The sequence below is a fragment of the Mastacembelus armatus genome, chromosome 13, assembly GCF_900324485.2.
Source record: "Mastacembelus armatus chromosome 13, fMasArm1.2, whole genome shotgun sequence".
Taxonomy (NCBI): Eukaryota; Metazoa; Chordata; class Actinopteri; order Synbranchiformes; family Mastacembelidae; genus Mastacembelus; species Mastacembelus armatus.
The window spans coordinates 8,147,796-8,167,990 of NC_046645.1; the positions used below are offsets into that span (position 1 = coordinate 8,147,796).

The window sequence follows — 20,195 nt, forward strand, 5'->3', positions numbered from 1 at the left end:
CTTGTGACTTCAATCCTGTGCTTTCACCTGTGGCCCTTTTTTTCATTTTCCAAAATACTGATATCAATAACCCACTATAAAACTCTGACTGTGGTCCACCTGCATAGACAAATTGCACTTTACAATACTGTACCACATTACAAACATCCTCAGACAAAACGTTTTGAGATACCTCTTTTTCACCCACACTCATATTAGTCATCAGTTTGAGGTTCAGTGTCTTCACCAACGCTGCAATTGGTCCATTACCTATTTTGCAAATAAAGGACTTCAAACTTAAACCTTACACAGGATATTTATGACCACAGTAGAAATCTACCTGCCCTTCTGTTATTGCCTCAGTGTTATTTCTGATAATTGTAAATTAAGGAGAAACTGAAGTTTAATTTGCTACATATCAGGTGGTGCATTAACTGGGCCTCAACCACAGTGATCAAACCATTAGTAGACAGTAGACTAAGCCTCCTTCATTTGAAGAATTGTGTAATTTTTAAGAAGTAAATCCTTTACTCTCAAATACACCATTCATTGAGTGAACCTTGGTCTGATTGGTTTCAAAGTGTCACACAAATAAAAACCCCACAATGCAACACAAAAGCATGACAGGTGAGAGATTTTATTTCATTGTATTTGAGTTTTTAATGCATGTTAGTTTGTCATGGGTCTTACAAAATGTTTTGTCGTGTAGATTCATGGTTAATATGAATTGCACTTATTTTCCCCACTCAACTGGCATTATTTACAGATTATATAAAATCTTTACACCAACACTGCATTACCCAAACACACACATTCACCGTCTCTCTGTACAAATATCAGGTTTACTGATCTAACTGATGACAGTTGCATTTGTAAAACGAAAGAAAAATCTCTTCTGAAAGTAATTGGAAGTCAGGGCAAATTCTTTAGTGACCAAGTGTGTTTTCCTTCAAAATGCTGTATGTGATTAAAAACAAACAAAAAAAAACAAAACACCTCTAAGTTAAAAACTCTCATTTTACTAATGCACTGCAACACCTCTAAACTTAGAAGTAGTTACACATTGGTTTCTGATATAATGAAAACTACAGCTTTGGTGTTTGGCAATTTGTCTGATTTCACAATATTTGTTTTCAATTCAGTTCTGTACCATATGACGTTCCAGCTCAGGATAACCAACAGGTCTCATTGTCTTTTTCCAGCAACTCTCCAGGAAACTTCCATATCTACACACAAAAACCATATAAAGGGAAATGAGAAAGCCTGCATTTCACACCAAACTACATTGTTTTTTAAAGCCATTAAGGCTATCCACCAAAAACATATGATTTCCCATGTTCTGGACAACATTCTCAAGGAATGAGTATCTCTCCATATGAAATAAAGCTCAAATCAAGTATTTTCTGGGCTTTCAAACACATCGGACAGTTGACTGCCTTAAGCTCCATACTCTCCTTTACAAAAAGTATAGAAAATTATTTCTTTGCATTGGACCCTCAAGTATTATTGAGGTGGCTCGGATATTAATTAATAGACACTGATCAATAAGGGACAGACAATACTTGCCTTCAGTATTTAACAAGGTTTAGTGGGAAAAAGACACACACACGCACACACTCAAGATGCAAACAAAATGATATTCCTTGTAGTGACAGAGTGTGAAAATGCACTTCCTTCACAAACAGGGCAGTGACTCAATGTAACATGCATGAAAGGCAGCAGTAACTCTCCATGCAGACAAAATAATCTGAAAAAATATATATATATATACACATTTGTCCCATCATTACAATTTATTTTTACTTGGCCAATGATATAGGATAATAGAAAATGGTCCTTGCTTTCCATTTAGTGCAAACAACCTCCATCAAAAGAGAACTCTGCACTAACTGGGAAGAGTTTAATTCAAGCAGATTCTCCCTGATGCCTTAAAGGTTTAGAAATGCTCACTTTCCTAATGACTTTAGACAACTCCAGAAAAATACCAAAGCACTGAACCCTGGTCAGCCAACCTGTGCACAAACTACAGCCCTTTATTCATTTCTCTCTTATCCTACCACCTGAGTACAGAATGGCTTAAAATCCAACATGGACTAATAATTATTATAGTCATTATGTTGCTGCCTCCTGTCTCATACAACACCCCACACACACTCTAAACACTACAGAAGCCAAGGCACAGTAACATATCCAATCTCTCAAAGCCGCACATGGCAAAGCTGTCTTGGATAAAAGTTAAAGATGTAATTCCTAACTTCTCAACTTAAAGCATGGTAAATGCATGGTAAAGACAGACATCATTCAGATGGTTGTGTGAGATGAAGCGCTTCAACCTAAAGTTCAATACACAACCACTAGAGCAGGAGTTTTTTGGACTTATCGGCTTGACCTGGTCTGGTCTGGCTGGTCAGGTGGTGGTCTAAAAGAGCACTCTTGAATGGATCGGAAACAAAACAAAGCCTGTTAGACTCAAAACCTGCTGTAAGGATGGATGAGAGGCAACAGTGGACGGACTGTTTCTTCAGCCTCTCTTTAGCATCTTCCCCCTCTTTACATTTGTTGAGCCCGTTAAGATCAAGCACAAAAACGGCAAGCTCTTCAGGCCTGACTCCAGCAGGATGTTGGGAAGTATTCATTTAGTAGCACTAACAACTGTGTGGCCAGAACCTATTGGAATAAAGTGTCTTTTCACTCTTATGCTGTTGTTCAACCTGTTCCTTGGACCAGGGGTTTAATTTAAGGAGGAGATCAAAATAAAATACTGAATCAACAGCCACACTCGCAGAGTGTTTCTCAGATTTTGTTGGCATAGAGTGTCTCCTCTTCACTTTCACTCTCATCCTGAAACTCATGGGCAAGCAGTGACTTCTTGGAGCCCATAGAAGTGAGCCGGATCTCATCCTCGTAATCGTCTCTATGCTGTCTCAAACGGTGGAAGCCATCCTTCTGATGATTAGACTTGGCTGCACACACACACCAGATGATGCACGCTGTCACCACCAATGCAGTCATGGAGGCTGCTGCAGAGTGGAAAGAGAAACAAGACTTAGCATGTCTGCATACATGTATATACACAGTTTGTAAGTGAGAGAACATAAAAGACTGAGTCCATCACAGAGCAGACAGGTTTTTGTTTTGATGATTAAGCAAACTAAAGACTGTACTCAAGAACTAAAGACAGACCCCAGTGGAAAAAAAAAAGAAAAACAACTCAATACAGTGTCGACAATGAAACTGAGTAGAAACTTTTTCTTCCCAGTTCAAACAGCTTGTAAAGACAGTGTCACAAAAGGTAGGCAGTTACTGAGTGCCAGTGATCTGTGACAGATATAGTACATGCAGACAAAACCCAGTCAAAAGAAATGTTTGATTCTTAGACCTGTCACTACCAAGAGTAGTGTTGTAAGTGCTACAAAGCAAGGTAACATATCAGGTTTTCAAAACAAAATATTAACAGGTTGGAACACCTTTTCAGTATGATAAAATAGTCAATATAAAATGACATGATAGAGAATTTGGCTTTATGTGGACAAGTCAAATAGCATATTCAGTCAAAAGGTTTTTTTTTGTTTTGTTTTTTTTTTAAAGAGATACATACCAGCACTGGCCACCACAAACTCCCTGGGCAGGCCAAATATGCTGTTATCCATGTCCAACTCAATGATGATCGAGATAGCAGCTTCAAATGAAGACACCATCACCTTGAACATAGCAATAAGGAAAAATATTATTCCAAATGCCTGAAGCAAGCTGCCTTTTTTACTATACTTTATTGGGGCCTGGTAGCCTCTGAATATAAAGTGAAAACTGCTACAGTCAAGGTAATACACAACCATCCCAAAAGCTGTGGCCATTGTTAACAAGGGACTTCTTTGAAGACTTTCACAAACATCAGCTGGTTTTCTGCATCTGTGGCATGTGAAATTTAAATAATTAAAGTGGAAAATGAATTGTTCTTCATTCGTTTTAGTTTGTTTCTAACTTAAAAAGTAGCTCAAAAAGCAGTAACAAGAAGAAAATGTTTTACCACACTGTCTTGTACATCATGGCTGGGAAGTAACAAGCATATGGCTGACTGCTCAAGTGGGCTGGTAATTACCTAATTAGCAAGTCTTAGCCACAGGTGTGACTGTTTAGTACAACCTGGGGCAGGTTGTGTTGTGCACCTACAACTGGATCTAAACTTACTCAGCCATTTTCTGAAAGGGTAAATGACAAAAAGTGAACTTGGATTCTTGTAATGGCCTTTACTTCTCTCCATAGCAAGCAAAGTGTCTGTAATGTATTTAGTGTCAATATTCAAGTACAGTTTGAAAAATGGTAAGAGTAGGTTGAGAGGCTGGGAAACAAGGCTTTCAAACTGTGCTTTCAGACCTGATTTGGCAATTTGATCTGAACACACACCCAAAGAGTAAGTGCACAAAATTCATTTCCTTTTTCATTATAAACATGTGTTGGTTGTTTTTTTTTTTTTTAACGGCAGGACACAAAGAACCCAGAGGTTTTCAGACAGTGAAACATAATGTCTCTTTGATTTCCAGAGATATGAGATGGGTCCTTATGGCCTAAGGCAGAGTATTCAATGCCCTAAGAAATATGGGGAGACTACTAAGAAGAGAAAATACACTTTGGACCTAAGACATGAACTGGACTTTGTGAGTGAGCAGAGTGAAGCAGACCCTCAGAAACCCCTGGATGACAGGTATATAAGGAACGCTGCCATTCTTCCAGATCTCGAACTGCCCAACAACAGCAGAGCCGGTGTTGAGGACAGGATCTCTAGCAGCATGCCAAATGGTCAACCAGGACCCCTGATCCACGGCTTCACAGTACCAGAGTACCAGCAGACCTACCATTCAGTAGTGGATCCCCTGCTCTTTAATCCTTGTGGGACACTCATAGCCTACAGTTTGGAACTGGGGCGTAACATTAAGGAACATCTGTTTAGAGAACTTGCCTATCCAACACTTCACATTTCAGAACAGTCACATGGAAAGGTGGAGGTGATGGAGAGATTTTGTGTGCTCCGCCCTACACCTTTCATAGATATAGACAGTAAAGGAGAACCAAAGTAATAATCTGCCACAGACTCTCACATGTACTTGTTTTTCCTACTTATGTCTCTAATTCAGACATTTTGTTTTGTATCATCTGAAATGTGGTTGTAGTAATATTTCTATTTCCAATTTTTATTGGAAAAAAATTCAAATGTCTGACATTTTGCAATTAAGTTCTTCTGTAGAAACAGGTTAAAAAAATCAAGTCATTCAGGTCCTATGAAGCCCAAATCTGTGAATGCTGCATTTTCAATTGAGGTCCAAAGTGCTTAGTATATAACATTACTCGTTAAGCTGGTCAACCACTAAAAATAGGTAGCACAGAGCATCTGTGTGTGACGCTTAGCTGTTAAACAGAGCACAGCTGATTTCTGCTTTCTAATACTTAACCATAAAAATCAATACTCAAAACCAGACATTGTAAGCCTCCTCTTTGAGTTTGAATCTGCATTAAATGCTTCTGGTGTCACATCTTGAAAAATTTCCAGGCATAATATGAACTTCAGTTTTTCCTGAAGCTTGAGTTACGTGGGCACTAAGGGCAATTTAATTACCCAATAGAAACTATTATTTAGGCAACTTTTCATATTAATGTGGCAACTTTCCTGAAAGTTAGTGCATTCCTATCCTGTGTACTACATGAGGTGCATATACAACTGCGTACCTCTTGGCGTTGCTGTTGGTAACCATCAGCAACAGCTTCGATGCTGTGACTGCCAGGAGCCAGCAGTGCATGGAAGTAGCCACCCTCCATAGAAAAGACTCGCACTCCCCCATTCAGTACAACGATCGCCCCCACAATAGGCTGTCCACTCCTGTCCCTTACCACGCCACGCACCCCTTTATGGACCTATGGATGTAAAATTAACAGTGTATAGTGATGGGAAAAGCACAATAGTCAATTAAAAAACAAAAACTCTTGCTTTGAAGACATTTGTGTAATTGTATCTTAAAATGGGTGTTTAAAGCCAGAGTACATGATAATTTCATGAAAGCATCTAAAAGCTGGTTAAAAAGTTGCACAACTGTTAAAAATCCACACATAGCAATGTTAAAGAGGTCAATTACACATCCCTATGTCGTGCTGATAAAATCTCATACCATACCTCCAATAACATGCTTAGGAGAGCCGCCTTGTTCTCAGCCCAGAGTGTGGCCAGCTGCTCAGCAGGAGGAAACAGACAGCAGCCAGTATACACTGTGATTTCTGGACAGTGGCCAAAGTCCACACTGAAATCCTGGGAGGACACAAAAATACATCAGACAGGACTGGGCCATAGGTCCATTTCTGGCTTTGCTTTACTTATTTGACATGATAGATATTTCCAAATTATCACTCAGGATTTGAAAATAGTTCACTGTAATATCTTCATGAAACTCAAGTACTATGTAATGGCAGCATGGATGCCTCAGTGCATCATTTGCTGTCACATCCATGGGGGTGGTGGGTGGCACTTACCTTCATGCTCCCCATGTGACTTTGTCTCTCTGCTGCTCTGATAACGCCATCTGGAATGTTGCCCACTGAATAATAGAAAGGTGCCAACTGTCAACCAACATTTTTTTTATTTATGATTGATATTCAGGACCAAGAGGAATTCTTAAATTGCATACTTTGCCCATTACTTGAACATGCAGTGGTTCCAAGGTGCATTTTGGGATGGTTGTTGGCATAAACACCTGCCAAGTACTTCAATGTACCCTCATTTTCAACTAGAGAGATAAAAACAAATGATTACATAAACACACAGAGGTAGATCTAGAGATACTAAAGAGCAGTCAATGTTTAAAAGGCTATTCTTTGTCCTGCACTTGTGAATCGCTGTTATTTTTATAATTCCAGATGGAAAACCTGTCAAGTTCTGTAGACTCTGAGGGTGGGTTAACAGTAGTGCTACAGAAAACATTCATGTGTCCACATGGAGGTCCTTTAGTTTCTTGGAAGCACTAATGTGCTCAAAAAGTGAAAAAAGTAAGTTTGATTTCGATGTTTGCTCTGGGGGATTTGGCCTGAACGTTGGGTTCATAGAAACAAGTAGTCATCCAAAACATCAGCTTAAAACTATCTTTTGTGGGTGGACCATGAATATCTATTCCAGATTAAAGTTAAGGTTCCAGTTCAACTTTATTTAAAATGCATTATTTTACAACAAGTCTCAGCACAAACAAAGTAAGAGGACACAAATCTGTGAAGAAGATTTGCTCTGGAAGTATAGACCCTGAACAAACATATGATCCTGTTAAGCCAAAATCAACAAATGAAACAATTTCCCAGTCAAGCACTTTTAATTACTGTAACTGACTATTAAAAATGATATAACATGTCAAGTAAGATTCCACACAAAATTGAATATTATTATATAGGAATAGTAAATAGTGGTCTTACCACTTTGCACAGGTTTGTCATAGGGGTAGGTAGCAACAAGGGAGCCTCCATCCAGAGCTACAGACAGTGTGTAGCCCTTCTCTAAAATTAAATCCATCATTGCTCTGGTTTCTGGTTGGGCCTCTGCTACACGCTGTGATGCATTGCCTAAAAAATAAGGAGACAAACGTGATGGACAGGAAACAGAGCTGTTAGAGCATGATTAGCTTCTTATGGAAAACGTAACTACAAGCTATGACATTTATTTTTACCTTTACTACAAATCTTTGAATGTACAACACTTATTTTGTCTTTGCCAGTTGCGGACACACACACAAACAAAAAATCAGTTCAACTAACCAAAGAAATCTGTGTCCAGATCTTTGCCATGAGCATTGGTCAAGCCCTGGGTTGAGGTGCATTGCTTCTCAACAGCTTGTTCTCGTCCATCTGGGTTAATAGAGGGTACAATGACAATCCTTGTCTCATTGATCAGCTGGGGTAGAGAAATGGAGAAGAACAGTTTACTAGACCAGTTTGTTTAGTGTTATAACAAAATGACAGTTCATTAATCCAAACACAATCTCTACACTGTAGATTCCTCAGTTTGTATAAAAACAGCATTTAGTATATTTCAGTGTAATCAAATGTAAGTTTTTAAAAAGGTACAAGTGGCTGCATGTGCAACTCAGCTGATATTAAACACTATACATGATTAGCTCCAAAACTTACTCTGGTGATGACTGGGTTCTTGCCGTAGTTGATACACAGGAAGGCAGCGAACTCCAGCAGGAGCTCTGTACCCACTGGAGCATTACCATGAATCCCTGCTACAAAACGGATTTTGGGTTCAGATGATTCAGCTTCTCTGGGTTTGTTGGAGATTTCCAAAGCCCATATGGTTCGAAACTCTACACTTTGGCCTAAACTGGAAACATAAGAGACCAATACAGAGATATGATGTACCATTAAAGGGAAATGATATAGTTTGGTTCAAATTAAGGTGTTGGGGGAAGATAAAGCTTTCCTACGTGTGTAAAGATGTAATTTTGGGAAAGTTAAGAGTGAGGCCTCTCAGAAATGCAGACAGCTCTTTGTAGCGTCGGTAGCGGAAACTGTTCTCTGTGGCTGTGCTCTTGACCAACTGCTCCAAACCCGGGCCTAGAGAGAGGTCCTTGATCAAGCTCTGAAACTCCTTCTCAGATGGATTTTGTGTGGGTTGGGGACCCTTTTGAGACTGGCCAGGGTCTGAGTGTAAACGTGTCAGTCTGAAGTCCACCACCTCCACTCTGTCCTTTGAGACAGATGCGTAGATTGTCACAGGTATATACCTGAACAAAAGGAAAAATTATTTTAAGTTAAGAGCAATGAAAATCAGGATAAGTAATAACACAAAGACCTAGTCCTTTGTTCAGTGACTTTACTGTATTTGCTTAATCTCCAGTTCTTCTCGCTGATATTGGTATCTTACCCATGGGCAGAGGCTGTGATAGTGTAAGTGTCAGGGACCAGCAATCTCCAGTAGTCTCCAGTATGAGCTGTGGAGATGTTGTGATCTATCTCCACTACACTAATTGTAGCATTGGGAATTCCTGTACCGTCCCTACTGTCAGAGACTGTGCCCTTTATTCCAGTGTGGACCTAAACACACACAAAACCACATACACATGAGTAAATGCATATGAGTAGTGAGTAGAAGACTCAAGGTAATGTTAACATCTGTGTTTGTTACCTGGTGTATAAACTGAAGCAAGGCTCTTCGATTTTGTTCCCAATATTTTGGCAGGTCCTTGGCCATAGGGTACTTGACACAACCCAACTCAATGGTCACCTCAAAACAGTTGGTGTTTAAGTAGTTCCAGTCCTGCATGCCACCTAAAGAGAAACTGTTCTTTTTAATTTCATCTCAAACTTGAAAGCCATTATTAGGTTTAACTGATTATAGTTTCTACCAAAAAAAATGTTTTAGTCTGTAAAAAATAATGCATCATCAGTAGAAACAGATGCAGTACTATGTGTATCACAGTTAACTGTACAGACATATGCACTGACTGAATATACCTCTTGCAGTCAAACCGACTTAAATTAACTTTCTTAAAATGGAAAAAAAAAAAAAAGTGAACTGACAAAACAGTCCCTGTGCAAAAAAATGAATAGATGAATGAGAGATGTGATTACCAGGAACATTGTACCAGTTGGCGCCATTAGTGACGCCATCAACAAAATATTCATCAGGGTACAGGTCCTCACAAGGGTGGCCATTGTGCATCAGAGGATTCTCCTGCACATACAAAAAACACACAAGTCAGAACTCAACAATGAATACTGTTGTAGTCAAGTTTTCCAAGCTTGTCTCTCTCCAATCAATGCTCCAACACCAGATTTTGTTTTCAATTACAACATGAATCCAGAAGCAGACATTATCCCAGCTAAAATGAATCCATTTACCTGCGAGTAGGCTCTAGAGACCTGCTGAAAGACTTTGTCGTCAGGTGACTGGCTGTACTGAATAGTCCCTTCTTTGTCATCATCATAGGGATAGTTGACCACCAAGGAACCTGAACCCCACAACACATAGATAAATAAAATAAACATCAATATCAATGACTGACAAGTCATAATAAACGGTGGAATTTAAATTATGCTACTTAAATAACTAGTTTGCAAAACATGTAATAACACAATTTTTCAATTTGTAAACAGGATTATCACTATCAAATGGTGGTTGGGATACTGAAAAACTACCATCTTTGGCACTAAAAGCTCAAAATAAGAACATGCCTCCATGGAGGTTGGCTGACAGGACAAAGGGGATGCTCTTCAGCCAGTTCATCACAGCTATAGTCTCTGGCTGTCTGGGCTCTGTGATGGTGAAAAACTGGTCGGGAAAGTTGCGGTTCAGGTCAAAATTGTTACTGTTGTTGCGCCCTTTATAGCTTCTTACATCACCTGTAAGGAAATAAGTAATAGTCATGAGACACCTACAATGTTGTGTGTAACCACAGAATGTTCCTCATTGAAGACATACACCTCCCTTAGTCCCACCTCCTCTGAACTTCCTGTTACACATCAAATGCAGCGATCAAATAAGCACACTGGCAAACAGAGGAAGCGGTTTGTGAAATGCTGATGGTCTATTTCGTAAATCTAAAACACTTCATGCACAGAGATGACCATGTAATAATATTCACGCAACACTACATCTGCATATGAATGTGATCTGGTCACTTTGCAAACCCTGTTTCATTTACATCAGTCAAATGTGATAGCAGTTGGCACCACACACTAAAACAATGTCAGTCAAATGATCCTGTAAAAGTCCAGTAACATTACACCACTGCTCCAAAGCAAAACATCTGTGTAACCTGTACACCAAAATACTCTAGTTATCATGAAGTCTGAATTTCATGACATGCAGTTAGTGTAACTTTATTGTTACCTATATAAGCACAGCTTTGCACATGCCTATGTCCTTTTCTCTTACCTTCAATGGCCGCTTCATATCCATCAGGGTTCATAGAGGGCATGATGTGAATGCGGGTGTTGTTGATCAACTGAGTGACCTCTGGGTCAGTACCATAGTTACGGCACAGGTACTCAATGAGATTGAGCAACAACTCTCGGCCCACCACCTCATTACCGTGCATGTTGGCCACATACTTAAACTCTGGCTCACCTGGCATGGAAACAGAGAGTGACAGGCAAAATGAAAACTTATATCAACAGATAACATTAACAAAGAATCTACACATTATCATTAGGAACATTTAAAGCTATAGTCTTAATTTCATGTAAAAAAAGCGATTACATGACCCATAAGTCGTACCATGGTCATGAACAGTGGGGTTGCCTGAAATGGCCATCACATAGAGCTCACGGTCTTCTACAGAGCGGCCAATAGAGTAAAGATGAGCAATAGATGGGAACTCGCTGTTGTAGTTGCGTAAGAACAGCTCCATGTCTGCATAGTTGTGGTGGCGAAACTCCTGTGGTTGGATTGCCTGGTCTTCTGGTGGAAGCAAAGGAGGGCTATTCTTGTTTCCTGTGGAAGGAACCATTCTGGTCTGGCTGGAGTCAGGAGAGCTGCTGGTGGTGGTGGTGATGAGTGGATTACTGGTTGTAGATGGTGTGGAGAATGTAGGCGTGTTGTGACCTGTAGCTGCACTGGGCACAGGTGCCAAAGTAAAGTTCAGTTCTGTGGCTTCCCCTTCTGTGACCTGGACACTGTAGAACGTCATTGATATGTACCTATGTGCAGAAAAAAAAAAAGCACATGCTTGAGGACTTCCAATCCACCTTAAAATCACCAGGAAGTACCATGAGGCAGTTTCCATTTAATGTCTCTACCAGAAAGTCATTCACTAAGTCATATTTTAAACTAATTTTTATTGATTTTTATACAAAAAAGTTAATCTATAACTCTAATCAGGAAGTAACTGATGTTATGCTTCTCTTTAGTGCAGCACTTGAGGGTAAATCTGACACATGTTTAATAAGCTTTACTGATTCTGTTTTGTTTCTTTTAAACTGGCAACTATCAAGAGGCAATAAAGGCATTTTCAGAACGGAAGAGCACTTTCATATTACTTAGAACCTTTGGAGGAAGTTCCCCTTTGTTGTGTGTCCGCACCACAGGAATTGAGAACTGTAACAGTTCTTAGAAAGCTGTTTAGGAGGGACTTTTTTTATCTTGTACTTTGGAATAGGCACTTTGCAGTACAATAGGAACCAAAAGTGACACGTTTTACATTGATTGGTGAAACAATAACTTTTTAAAAGTTTATTTTAGTAGTTTAAACAACTAATTTAGACATGAAAAGCTCACACAAATGGACCAATGCTAAAGTCCAGGCTGCCTATGACAGATGTGCAGAAGTGACATCACTAGTCAGTCAGTCTTTGCAATGAATTCTGAAATTGGACAATAATGTACCATTTTTAAATGTTGTCCTTTATTACATAACTTTTGAAAAACATACTATTTGAAGGAAGTTGAAAAGTATTACGGACCCTGGGGCCACAGCTGTGATATTGTATGTTCCTGGGAGAAGCAGGCGGTAGTAGTCTCCATATTTTCCAGTGGTCAGGTTGTGTCGAATGCCTGCCACTATAATGCTGACATTGGTGAGGGCAGCGCCACTGGTGGCCTCTGTCACATAGCCACGAACGCCTATATGGACCTGGAAGACAAAAGTATTGTAAATACTATAAAAACATCTTCAACTGGGCAAATGCTATGCTAAATGTATCAGCCATGCTTCAAATGTGTTACTATAATTTTAAATAAACCTAAAAAGCAAAGGCACATAAATTGTTATAAATTATGATGTATTAATATCCTTTTTAAGATGTAAGCTCGACCTGTTCCATGTAGGCCAACAGGGATTCCCTGTTCAGATCCCACTCATTACGAAGCTCGGCAGCAGGAGGATATTTACAACAGCTCAGCTCCATGGTAATTTCGAGACAATTTCCATAGAGGTAATTGTAGTCCTGCATCCCCCCTGAAAAACAAGGCAAAAATGTCATAGAATAACCATGCTGTAAATGGCAGAACACATTACACTATATACTACATAAAAAAGAAGCATGTGTATAAACTCTGAGATTAACCTGACGTGTACAATAAATGTAAAACTGTACTCATAAAGTAAATCCTGAAAGCTGCTCTAATTCACTAAATTTCACCCCCCATTGGTGCCAAGCCAATTGATTAAACTTGGAGAAGCTTGAGTCTGTCTGTGTCTCTTCAGCACCCCACTTTGTGTTTCAGGAGGCAAAAAGCCATAACATCTTCCCTTTACCAAGCCAGCCCAGCTTTCCTGTAACGCAAACAGCAAGGGACCCGAGTGGCGTTCAGCTGGCCATTCCTCTGGAACGACAGCCGGCTGGAGCGTTGCCATGAATGCCTGCTGGGTGGCCACAGGAGCCCAATAAAAGCAGGCACTGTTTGCCACTTTGCAACAGTTTAAGCAATAGAGCGCACACACCAAACACTGATAAATAACTTCAGCAGAGCAACCAGCCTCCCAGCAGTCTCAATTACACACCACACAATGAAAAAAAGCTGTAGTCATCTGTGAAAGACAACAGAGCCGCATACAAGCACCTACTTTGACATATGACTATTTTTCCCAGTCTACATATAAATGTATTTACAGTAAATAATAATAGTCACACCCTAAACACCTAATATTCAGAACCTACAATACTGTGACAACACAGTTCTAAATGCAGCCCAATTCATTTTTAGCTTTTTGCAATCTATCTCATTAAATACCTTTTTATTTCTGAACAACTCAATGTGAAAACTACTACGTTTGTTAACACTACATTTAAACTGTTAGACATCCATACTTCTAGCCATTTTTTTAAACCACTGATCTGTTCGTCTAGTGCGATCTTCCGGAGAATCATTTTGGAAACTGGAAAAAAATGCATTCAAGAAAATTATAATTCTTTCATTGCAAACTAAAGGGCGCTGAAAGCTGTGATGTGGTACACGCCTTGGCTCTAAGAGGAGGTGCACCAAAATATACACCACAAACACAAGATCTTCTGAGTCATCTCCGGTCAAGCGACAGCTGTTCAGCTGTTTGAAGCTTGGCAAGGGTCACTGGCTGCCAGGTCTTTCACTGGAAAGAACCACTTTAGAAAATGTAATTAACCAGCTCACTGGATAAGTATCAGACACATATTCATGTCTGACAGAACCAATATGCTTATTTTTTTAGGAACTACAGGAAGTGCACTGGCCCACTGAATACTGCAGAATGATCCAAACCATTACTGAAGAGGTGGGCACAAACACAGGACAATGGGGACCAAGCCTTCTGAGCTTATTTTGAACATGAGTGAGATGTGTTGGGGTGATTCATTAGAGGTTTTATCCCCTGTTGTGGCAGCAGGGTGCCATGTCAACCAAAGCAATCTCTCCTGCTAATGATGAGCAAATAAAACCAGATCAACATTAGGTCATAACATGACAACATCAAATCCTCTTTTCCGATCACAAGACATTAGGCGTTGTCTGTTACTTTGTTATTTAAACTGTTTAAACTGAATTATTATTGTCTTTGAAGCAAACCACTTAAAGTAAACATCCTCAATTCGCTGACAGAAAATGGCAAACACGCAAACAGACTATGGCAGCACGTACATTAAATATCCTGTCTACATACCGGATTCAGTGACACACCCTGAACTGAGCAGGAAACCCCTGGCCAGACAAAGAAGCCAAAGTCAGCCAGCAGCTGAACTTTCTGTGCCAGGCACAGGGGTCATATAATGTGACTTTAGGGGTTTGTTGATACAATGCAGTACAGAAGAGTATCCTATTTTTAACTGGTACTATAAGGAAGAGATGGAAAAGAAAGTTACTGTCAAAAGACTGTCAGCAGGTTAGAGTGACACAGGATGAACATATGACGATCAGCATGTTCACACACTTCCAGTGACTTCAGATCAACACAGCAGTAGAGCTGCAAGGAAATTATATTCTGGACCTTATTCTCTCTTGTTTTTAAAAGGGAATGACATGTAGCTTCCAAAACATACAGTTTTACAATAATCTATGCCTATAGCTTTTCACAAAAGACCCATAAACACTTTGAACAGTTTAGAAAACAAAGTAAGTATCATCAAAGTCAAAAAACGTGTAAAATAGAACACAGTATTTATTTTCTACAACACCAAGATATTCTAGTTATGTGCTAAAGCTTATCAAAAACCAAATACAGTTCACAAGTAAAGGACACCCTCCCTGGTATAAGAGAATGTGACTTTCACTGTGTGAAAACATTTTGAATCAAGGTAACATGTAATGCTGAATCATTATTTCAAGTCCTGACTGCCACACAAAAATCTCTTGTGCCTGACTCCTGGTCCTGGCCCTTTGCCTGGATCACGAATTATATCACACAATGCCCTGTTTCCATTATCTGTCATTAGCCCAGTTTTAGCAGTGATATTTCATCCACTGAGACGTGAGGCACCAGCATAGTCTATTCAACAGTTTTAAACTCGGTAGTGTTGCAGACCCCGCTGCTGCTGAGAGCTTTAAACACCTGTTGCTTGTATGAGCCTAGTCTGTCCGTCTGCATACTGGCTGTTTGAGAAATAAAAAAGAAAATATATTCTTTCCAGCTAAAAACATCCAGGTTTTGTCACTGTGCTCCTACGAAGATAATAGCAAAGTCTTGCTGTTTAAGAGTCTGTGCCCAGGGCTTTGGTAATGATTTACTGCTCCAGTTCCTTGTGGTGATAAACAGATAATGTCATAAGATCAAGCTTAAAGTGACCTGCAACAGGAGCAAATAGTATTTTTGTTATTTTGGATATAGGTATCAGTTTAACTATGTTACAAAATCTGGTAAGATAATAAAGGTGAATAAAATACCAGCACATGAAGTGGCTGGTGTCACCATTTAAATCCGAAAATGTTCACACTAAACAGATAACACATCTGAATGAGAAGTAAAGATAACAGAGGAGCCAAAGAGCTGCTTACTCTGGAGAGCTACACTTTAATCAGCTAAACTAACTGGACCAAGGCTGGTCCAAGATGAAAAAACACTGATTAAAGACAATCATGTGGTTTTACACATTATGGGCAATGCAATGGGAAACCACAAATTAGAAGACACACTGTCTTTTCCTGAATTTTGAAACAACACATATCAGCAGGAACAGAAATGTGGTAACCTGAGGCTACAGAGACTTACATCACCACCTGCCAACCCCTCAGACAAAACAACAAAACAAAGACTACAAGGCCGATCAGGTTTCTGCCTGGGTGACGCAGAGTAGACTTTCTGAACTGAATGGACCGTAGTAAGTAGGGAAACAACATAAGCTGAGCTGTCTGTAGCATTAGGGCCCCATCGGCCCTAGTGTGCACAGAATGCACCTAAGAGTAAGAGTGCAATACAATGAGAAACCTGTCTATGGTCTACCAGTAATTGCAGGCTTTTGCAGACAAACCCAATGATATAGCCTGCTGAGCTAAAGTATTTACAAATTTTCCATGTTTTGATGCATGAAAAACCCCAAACTAGGCCACACAATCCAGTGTTTCAATGACAGAAAAAGATGAGCCTGAAATAATTTTTGGGTCATTCCCAATGTTGTGTTGGAAGCATCAGTAAATTCAGTTCTCTGGTATACAGGCTAACTCAAACTATATCTAACAAGTTACACAATGCAGCTGTAAGAGGTCTAATAGTGTAACAGTACACACAGCAACACTGAAGTTTGCTTTGTTTTATTAGTAAATGAGGTAACAACACTGTGGGAAACCGCCTTTAAGCTGCTCCGGTAAGTAAACTAGTTAAAGATCTGTTCTAAAATTAAGCTATTCTGCTTAGAAATCTGAAATGTTAGTGCTTGTGCCAAACAACCCTTAACAAAAGCTTAAACTGTGCTACACCAAGTGTAAAGGGAACTACAGTCATGTACACAAACAAGAGGTAACTTGTACATTTCACTGTTCTCACATATGCGCATTTTTGTTTTCAGATGAGAAGATATCAAGCAGCAACACAGGTAAGCCTGAAGAGGTTTAACTGCTGTTCACTACAAATAGAAAGTACTGGATAAACCATTCTCTTATACTACACTATAGTACTATACACTGACCTCAAGATTCAACAAAAAAATGAATGAATTCTCAATCACTAAACTGGGCTTTGAAAATTGGATCATCTTACCAGACACATCATACCACTGTGCCCCATTGGTGATGCCGTCTTTGAAAGTTTCTTCCTGGGCATCGGGACAGTTGGGTTGTCCTGTCTTCATCACAGGGTGGTTCTGGGAATACACCAGGGCCAAGTAGCGGAACAGAGTGTCATCCTCTGACGGGCTGTAGCGGCCCTGCCGCTGGTGAGAGGCCGAATCATCAAAAGGATAACTGGCGACAACAGTGCCGCCATGCAGGTTCCCAGACAGCACGAATCTGGAGGGACAATGTTGCATTTTAGCAGTGGTCTTAAAAGACCAGTTCACATTATCTTGAAGCAAAAGTCACATGTCCATATGTACATTTCAGGTTATTGATCACTGGTTGTTGCTCCTGTTGGTATTGGCCCCAAAGTTAAAAGTGTGACGTTAGTGCTAAAAGGTCTTTTGGCTCAATCTGAACTTCAGGAATAAATGTGTATCAGCACATAACATATTGAAATTACCTGAAATACTGTCAAACAAACCTTTAAGAAAAGACAAGGAAACTATTGTGCTGCAGGCTATTGTGCAAATAAATGTGACGTTTCTTGGAAAGAAAGTTTGCAATTTTGCTTGGAGCCAGAGCTGGTAAGGCCACGTTAACTGTGCATGCAGGGATGACGTCTACTCTTCCTAAAGAACCTCAGCCTTACACAAAAATCCATTATGATTTCTCAGGACAAGAGTTCATGCTTGCTTTATGAGTCACACCTAGAGGCCCCAACAAATAATGTGACTAAGGGGGAAATTAGTTACTCATTGGCAAATATTAGGCAGCAGGTTATTGTTGATTAATCTGACGATGCTTTAATTAAGTTTGTTTTGGCGTTTAATGACTTTAATGGTTAGCTAATAGCACAGAGGCAGACAGGTAACAAAGGAATAAAGACAGGTACACAAAAAAAGAAAAAAAACCTTTCAGCTACCAGGATGCCCTCCAATATTTTTTTTATTATTCCATTAATATTTAGATGTACAAAATGTTCTTGAACAATAAAACCTTGTATTGAAAAAAAATACCACCCACAATTTCCTGAAGTCTAAAATGATGAAAATAGTTATTTATACACCACCAGTGTATAATCCAGAAATACTCAACACTATATTTATTTTTATTTGCTTGAGAAGCATTGAAGAAATCCGTCATCCAAACAGCTGCTGAGTCATTTTCTGTCAGTTCAGCTCTACTCAAAAGAAAAGTCTCACACACTATACCATTTGTTTTTTTTTTACGTTATTTTTTGTTTTCCACTATTTTTGCATCTGTCTGTTCTGTCTCTTTTGTCTCCATTCATCTCTTACATTATATAAAGCACTTTTTACAGCTTTTGTGTGAAAATGTGCTCTATAAATAAACCTGCCTTCCCATTGACTGGGACATTTGACACATCCTGCACTGTGAGAGACACATCAGCTAAAAGGTGCTTGGGATCAGTGAAGTCTCCATCCAACCTGTTCAACACCAGGAAAATGGAACATCTTTGAAAAGCTGAGACACTTTGGTGAACTCACTTTTTCTCCTGGATCCATCTGATCACAGCCATGACCTCGGGTATATCCTCTCGACGGGCAGTCGTCCCGTCATACTGGTCTGGAAAGCTTCTGTTCAGGTCCATATTTCTGGCATTACTTCGACCCCCGCTGTCGCCACTGCAGTCCCCCTCCCTGGACTTCTCAAAGCCGTCGGGGTTCATGCTGGGCATGATGTAAATATCCGTGGTGTTCACCAGCTCAGTAATGCGCGGGTCCTCCCCATATTTAGTCAGCAGGTACTCCACAAGGTAGACCAGCACCTGCCTGGACACGGTTTCGTCGCCGTGCATGTTCCCCACGTACTTAAATTTAGGCTTCCCCGGTGAGTCCGCGTTGGGGTCTATGGTGACCCGCACCACCCAGAGCTCCCTGCCTTCCACAGACCTGCCTATGCTCGACACGTTGGCTATGTGGGAGTATTTCTGGGCCAAGGACTGTAGACGGGCGGTCAGGTCGACATAGCTGTAGTATTTGTCGTAAGTTTCTTCCACGGTGTCGGCGCTGAGGCGCCGCGTCCTCGGGAGCCTGGCGTCACCGAGGGAGGCAAGGAGCAGGAGGGCGAAAAGTAACACCCGTGGCTTCAGCACCGTCGACCTGTGGACCATGTTGACGAATACACCATCCGGACTCTCAAATGAGAAAACAAAGGTTTTATGGGTGCTTGTCTTTCAACACCAGCTATGTCTTTTGTCAGAATCGGCCTGGCCTCCCTGGCTCCATCTATTTCCTCTAACCTCACAGGGGCGGAGCCTCACCGTGACGTCACGTTTTAAGGTGGGCCGTGGAGTTTAACCTTTTTAACCCTTTAATGTCACCTTCTCCTTTCGGCTGCTCCCTTCAGGGGTGACCACAACGAATCATCTGCCTCCATTTAACCCTATCCTCTGTTTCCTCCTCACCCACACCGACTTATGTCCTCCTTCACTACATCCAAGAACCTTCTCTCTGGTCTTCCTCTAGGCCTCCTTCCTGGCAGCTCTAACACCTCCAACACCAGCATACCTCACTGTCCCTCCTCTGAACATGTCTAACCCTTTCATGTCAACAATTAAACTATTTACAGTGAGACCTTAATAGGAACAAACGAAGCCTCCTGTGTCATATTAATATTTTAGTTCAACTTTTTGAAGAATATCACTGGTGTAGTATCAGAAATTCAACAACCCTATTATTGTGATTGTAATTGATTGTAATTTTATGTTATAAAACAATTATAAAACAATTCTATGTTTCTATTTGGTCTTTCCCTGTTGAAATAATTAGGAATGTAAGTGAAAATGTTTTCTCATCTATGCTGTTATGCTTTAATTGTTATCATTACACTTGTGTAAGTGGGTGGAGCAACCTCAATACAGCTAACCTATCAATATTTTGCATTAGTTATTGATTTAGAACAGGATGTATTATCACAAAAAAAGTCTTGCTCATGATTTCCAAAATTAACCCTTTGCATTGCATAAATAATGTTGGTGTTCATGTTTGCCTCATTTTCATTTTTCAAAATGCACATACTTTGTACAATTAATATAGAAGAATGATTT

The 20,195-nt window shown here is 40.0% G+C and overlaps 1 protein-coding gene across 1 annotated transcript; it reads right to left on the reverse strand.

The window, feature by feature from the left end:
* Positions 1-934: 934 nt before the first annotated feature.
* On the reverse strand, positions 935-19,402 carry cpda (carboxypeptidase D, a). The gene is made up of 21 exons (XM_026321661.2): positions 18,634-19,402; positions 17,109-17,356; positions 12,763-12,905; positions 12,412-12,581; positions 11,228-11,649; positions 10,886-11,077; positions 10,183-10,350; positions 9,850-9,959; positions 9,580-9,682; positions 9,134-9,276; positions 8,873-9,042; positions 8,433-8,732; positions 8,134-8,329; positions 7,762-7,897; positions 7,423-7,569; positions 6,651-6,749; positions 6,496-6,560; positions 6,143-6,274; positions 5,701-5,886; positions 3,578-3,680; positions 935-2,999 (listed from the first exon to the last, which is right to left on the reverse strand). Exons 1-21 carry the CDS (start codon positions 19,257-19,259, stop codon positions 2,773-2,775), a joined length of 4,086 nt encoding a protein of 1,361 aa, XP_026177446.1. The 5' UTR covers positions 19,260-19,402; the 3' UTR covers positions 935-2,772.
* Positions 19,403-20,195: the final 793 nt, after the last annotated feature.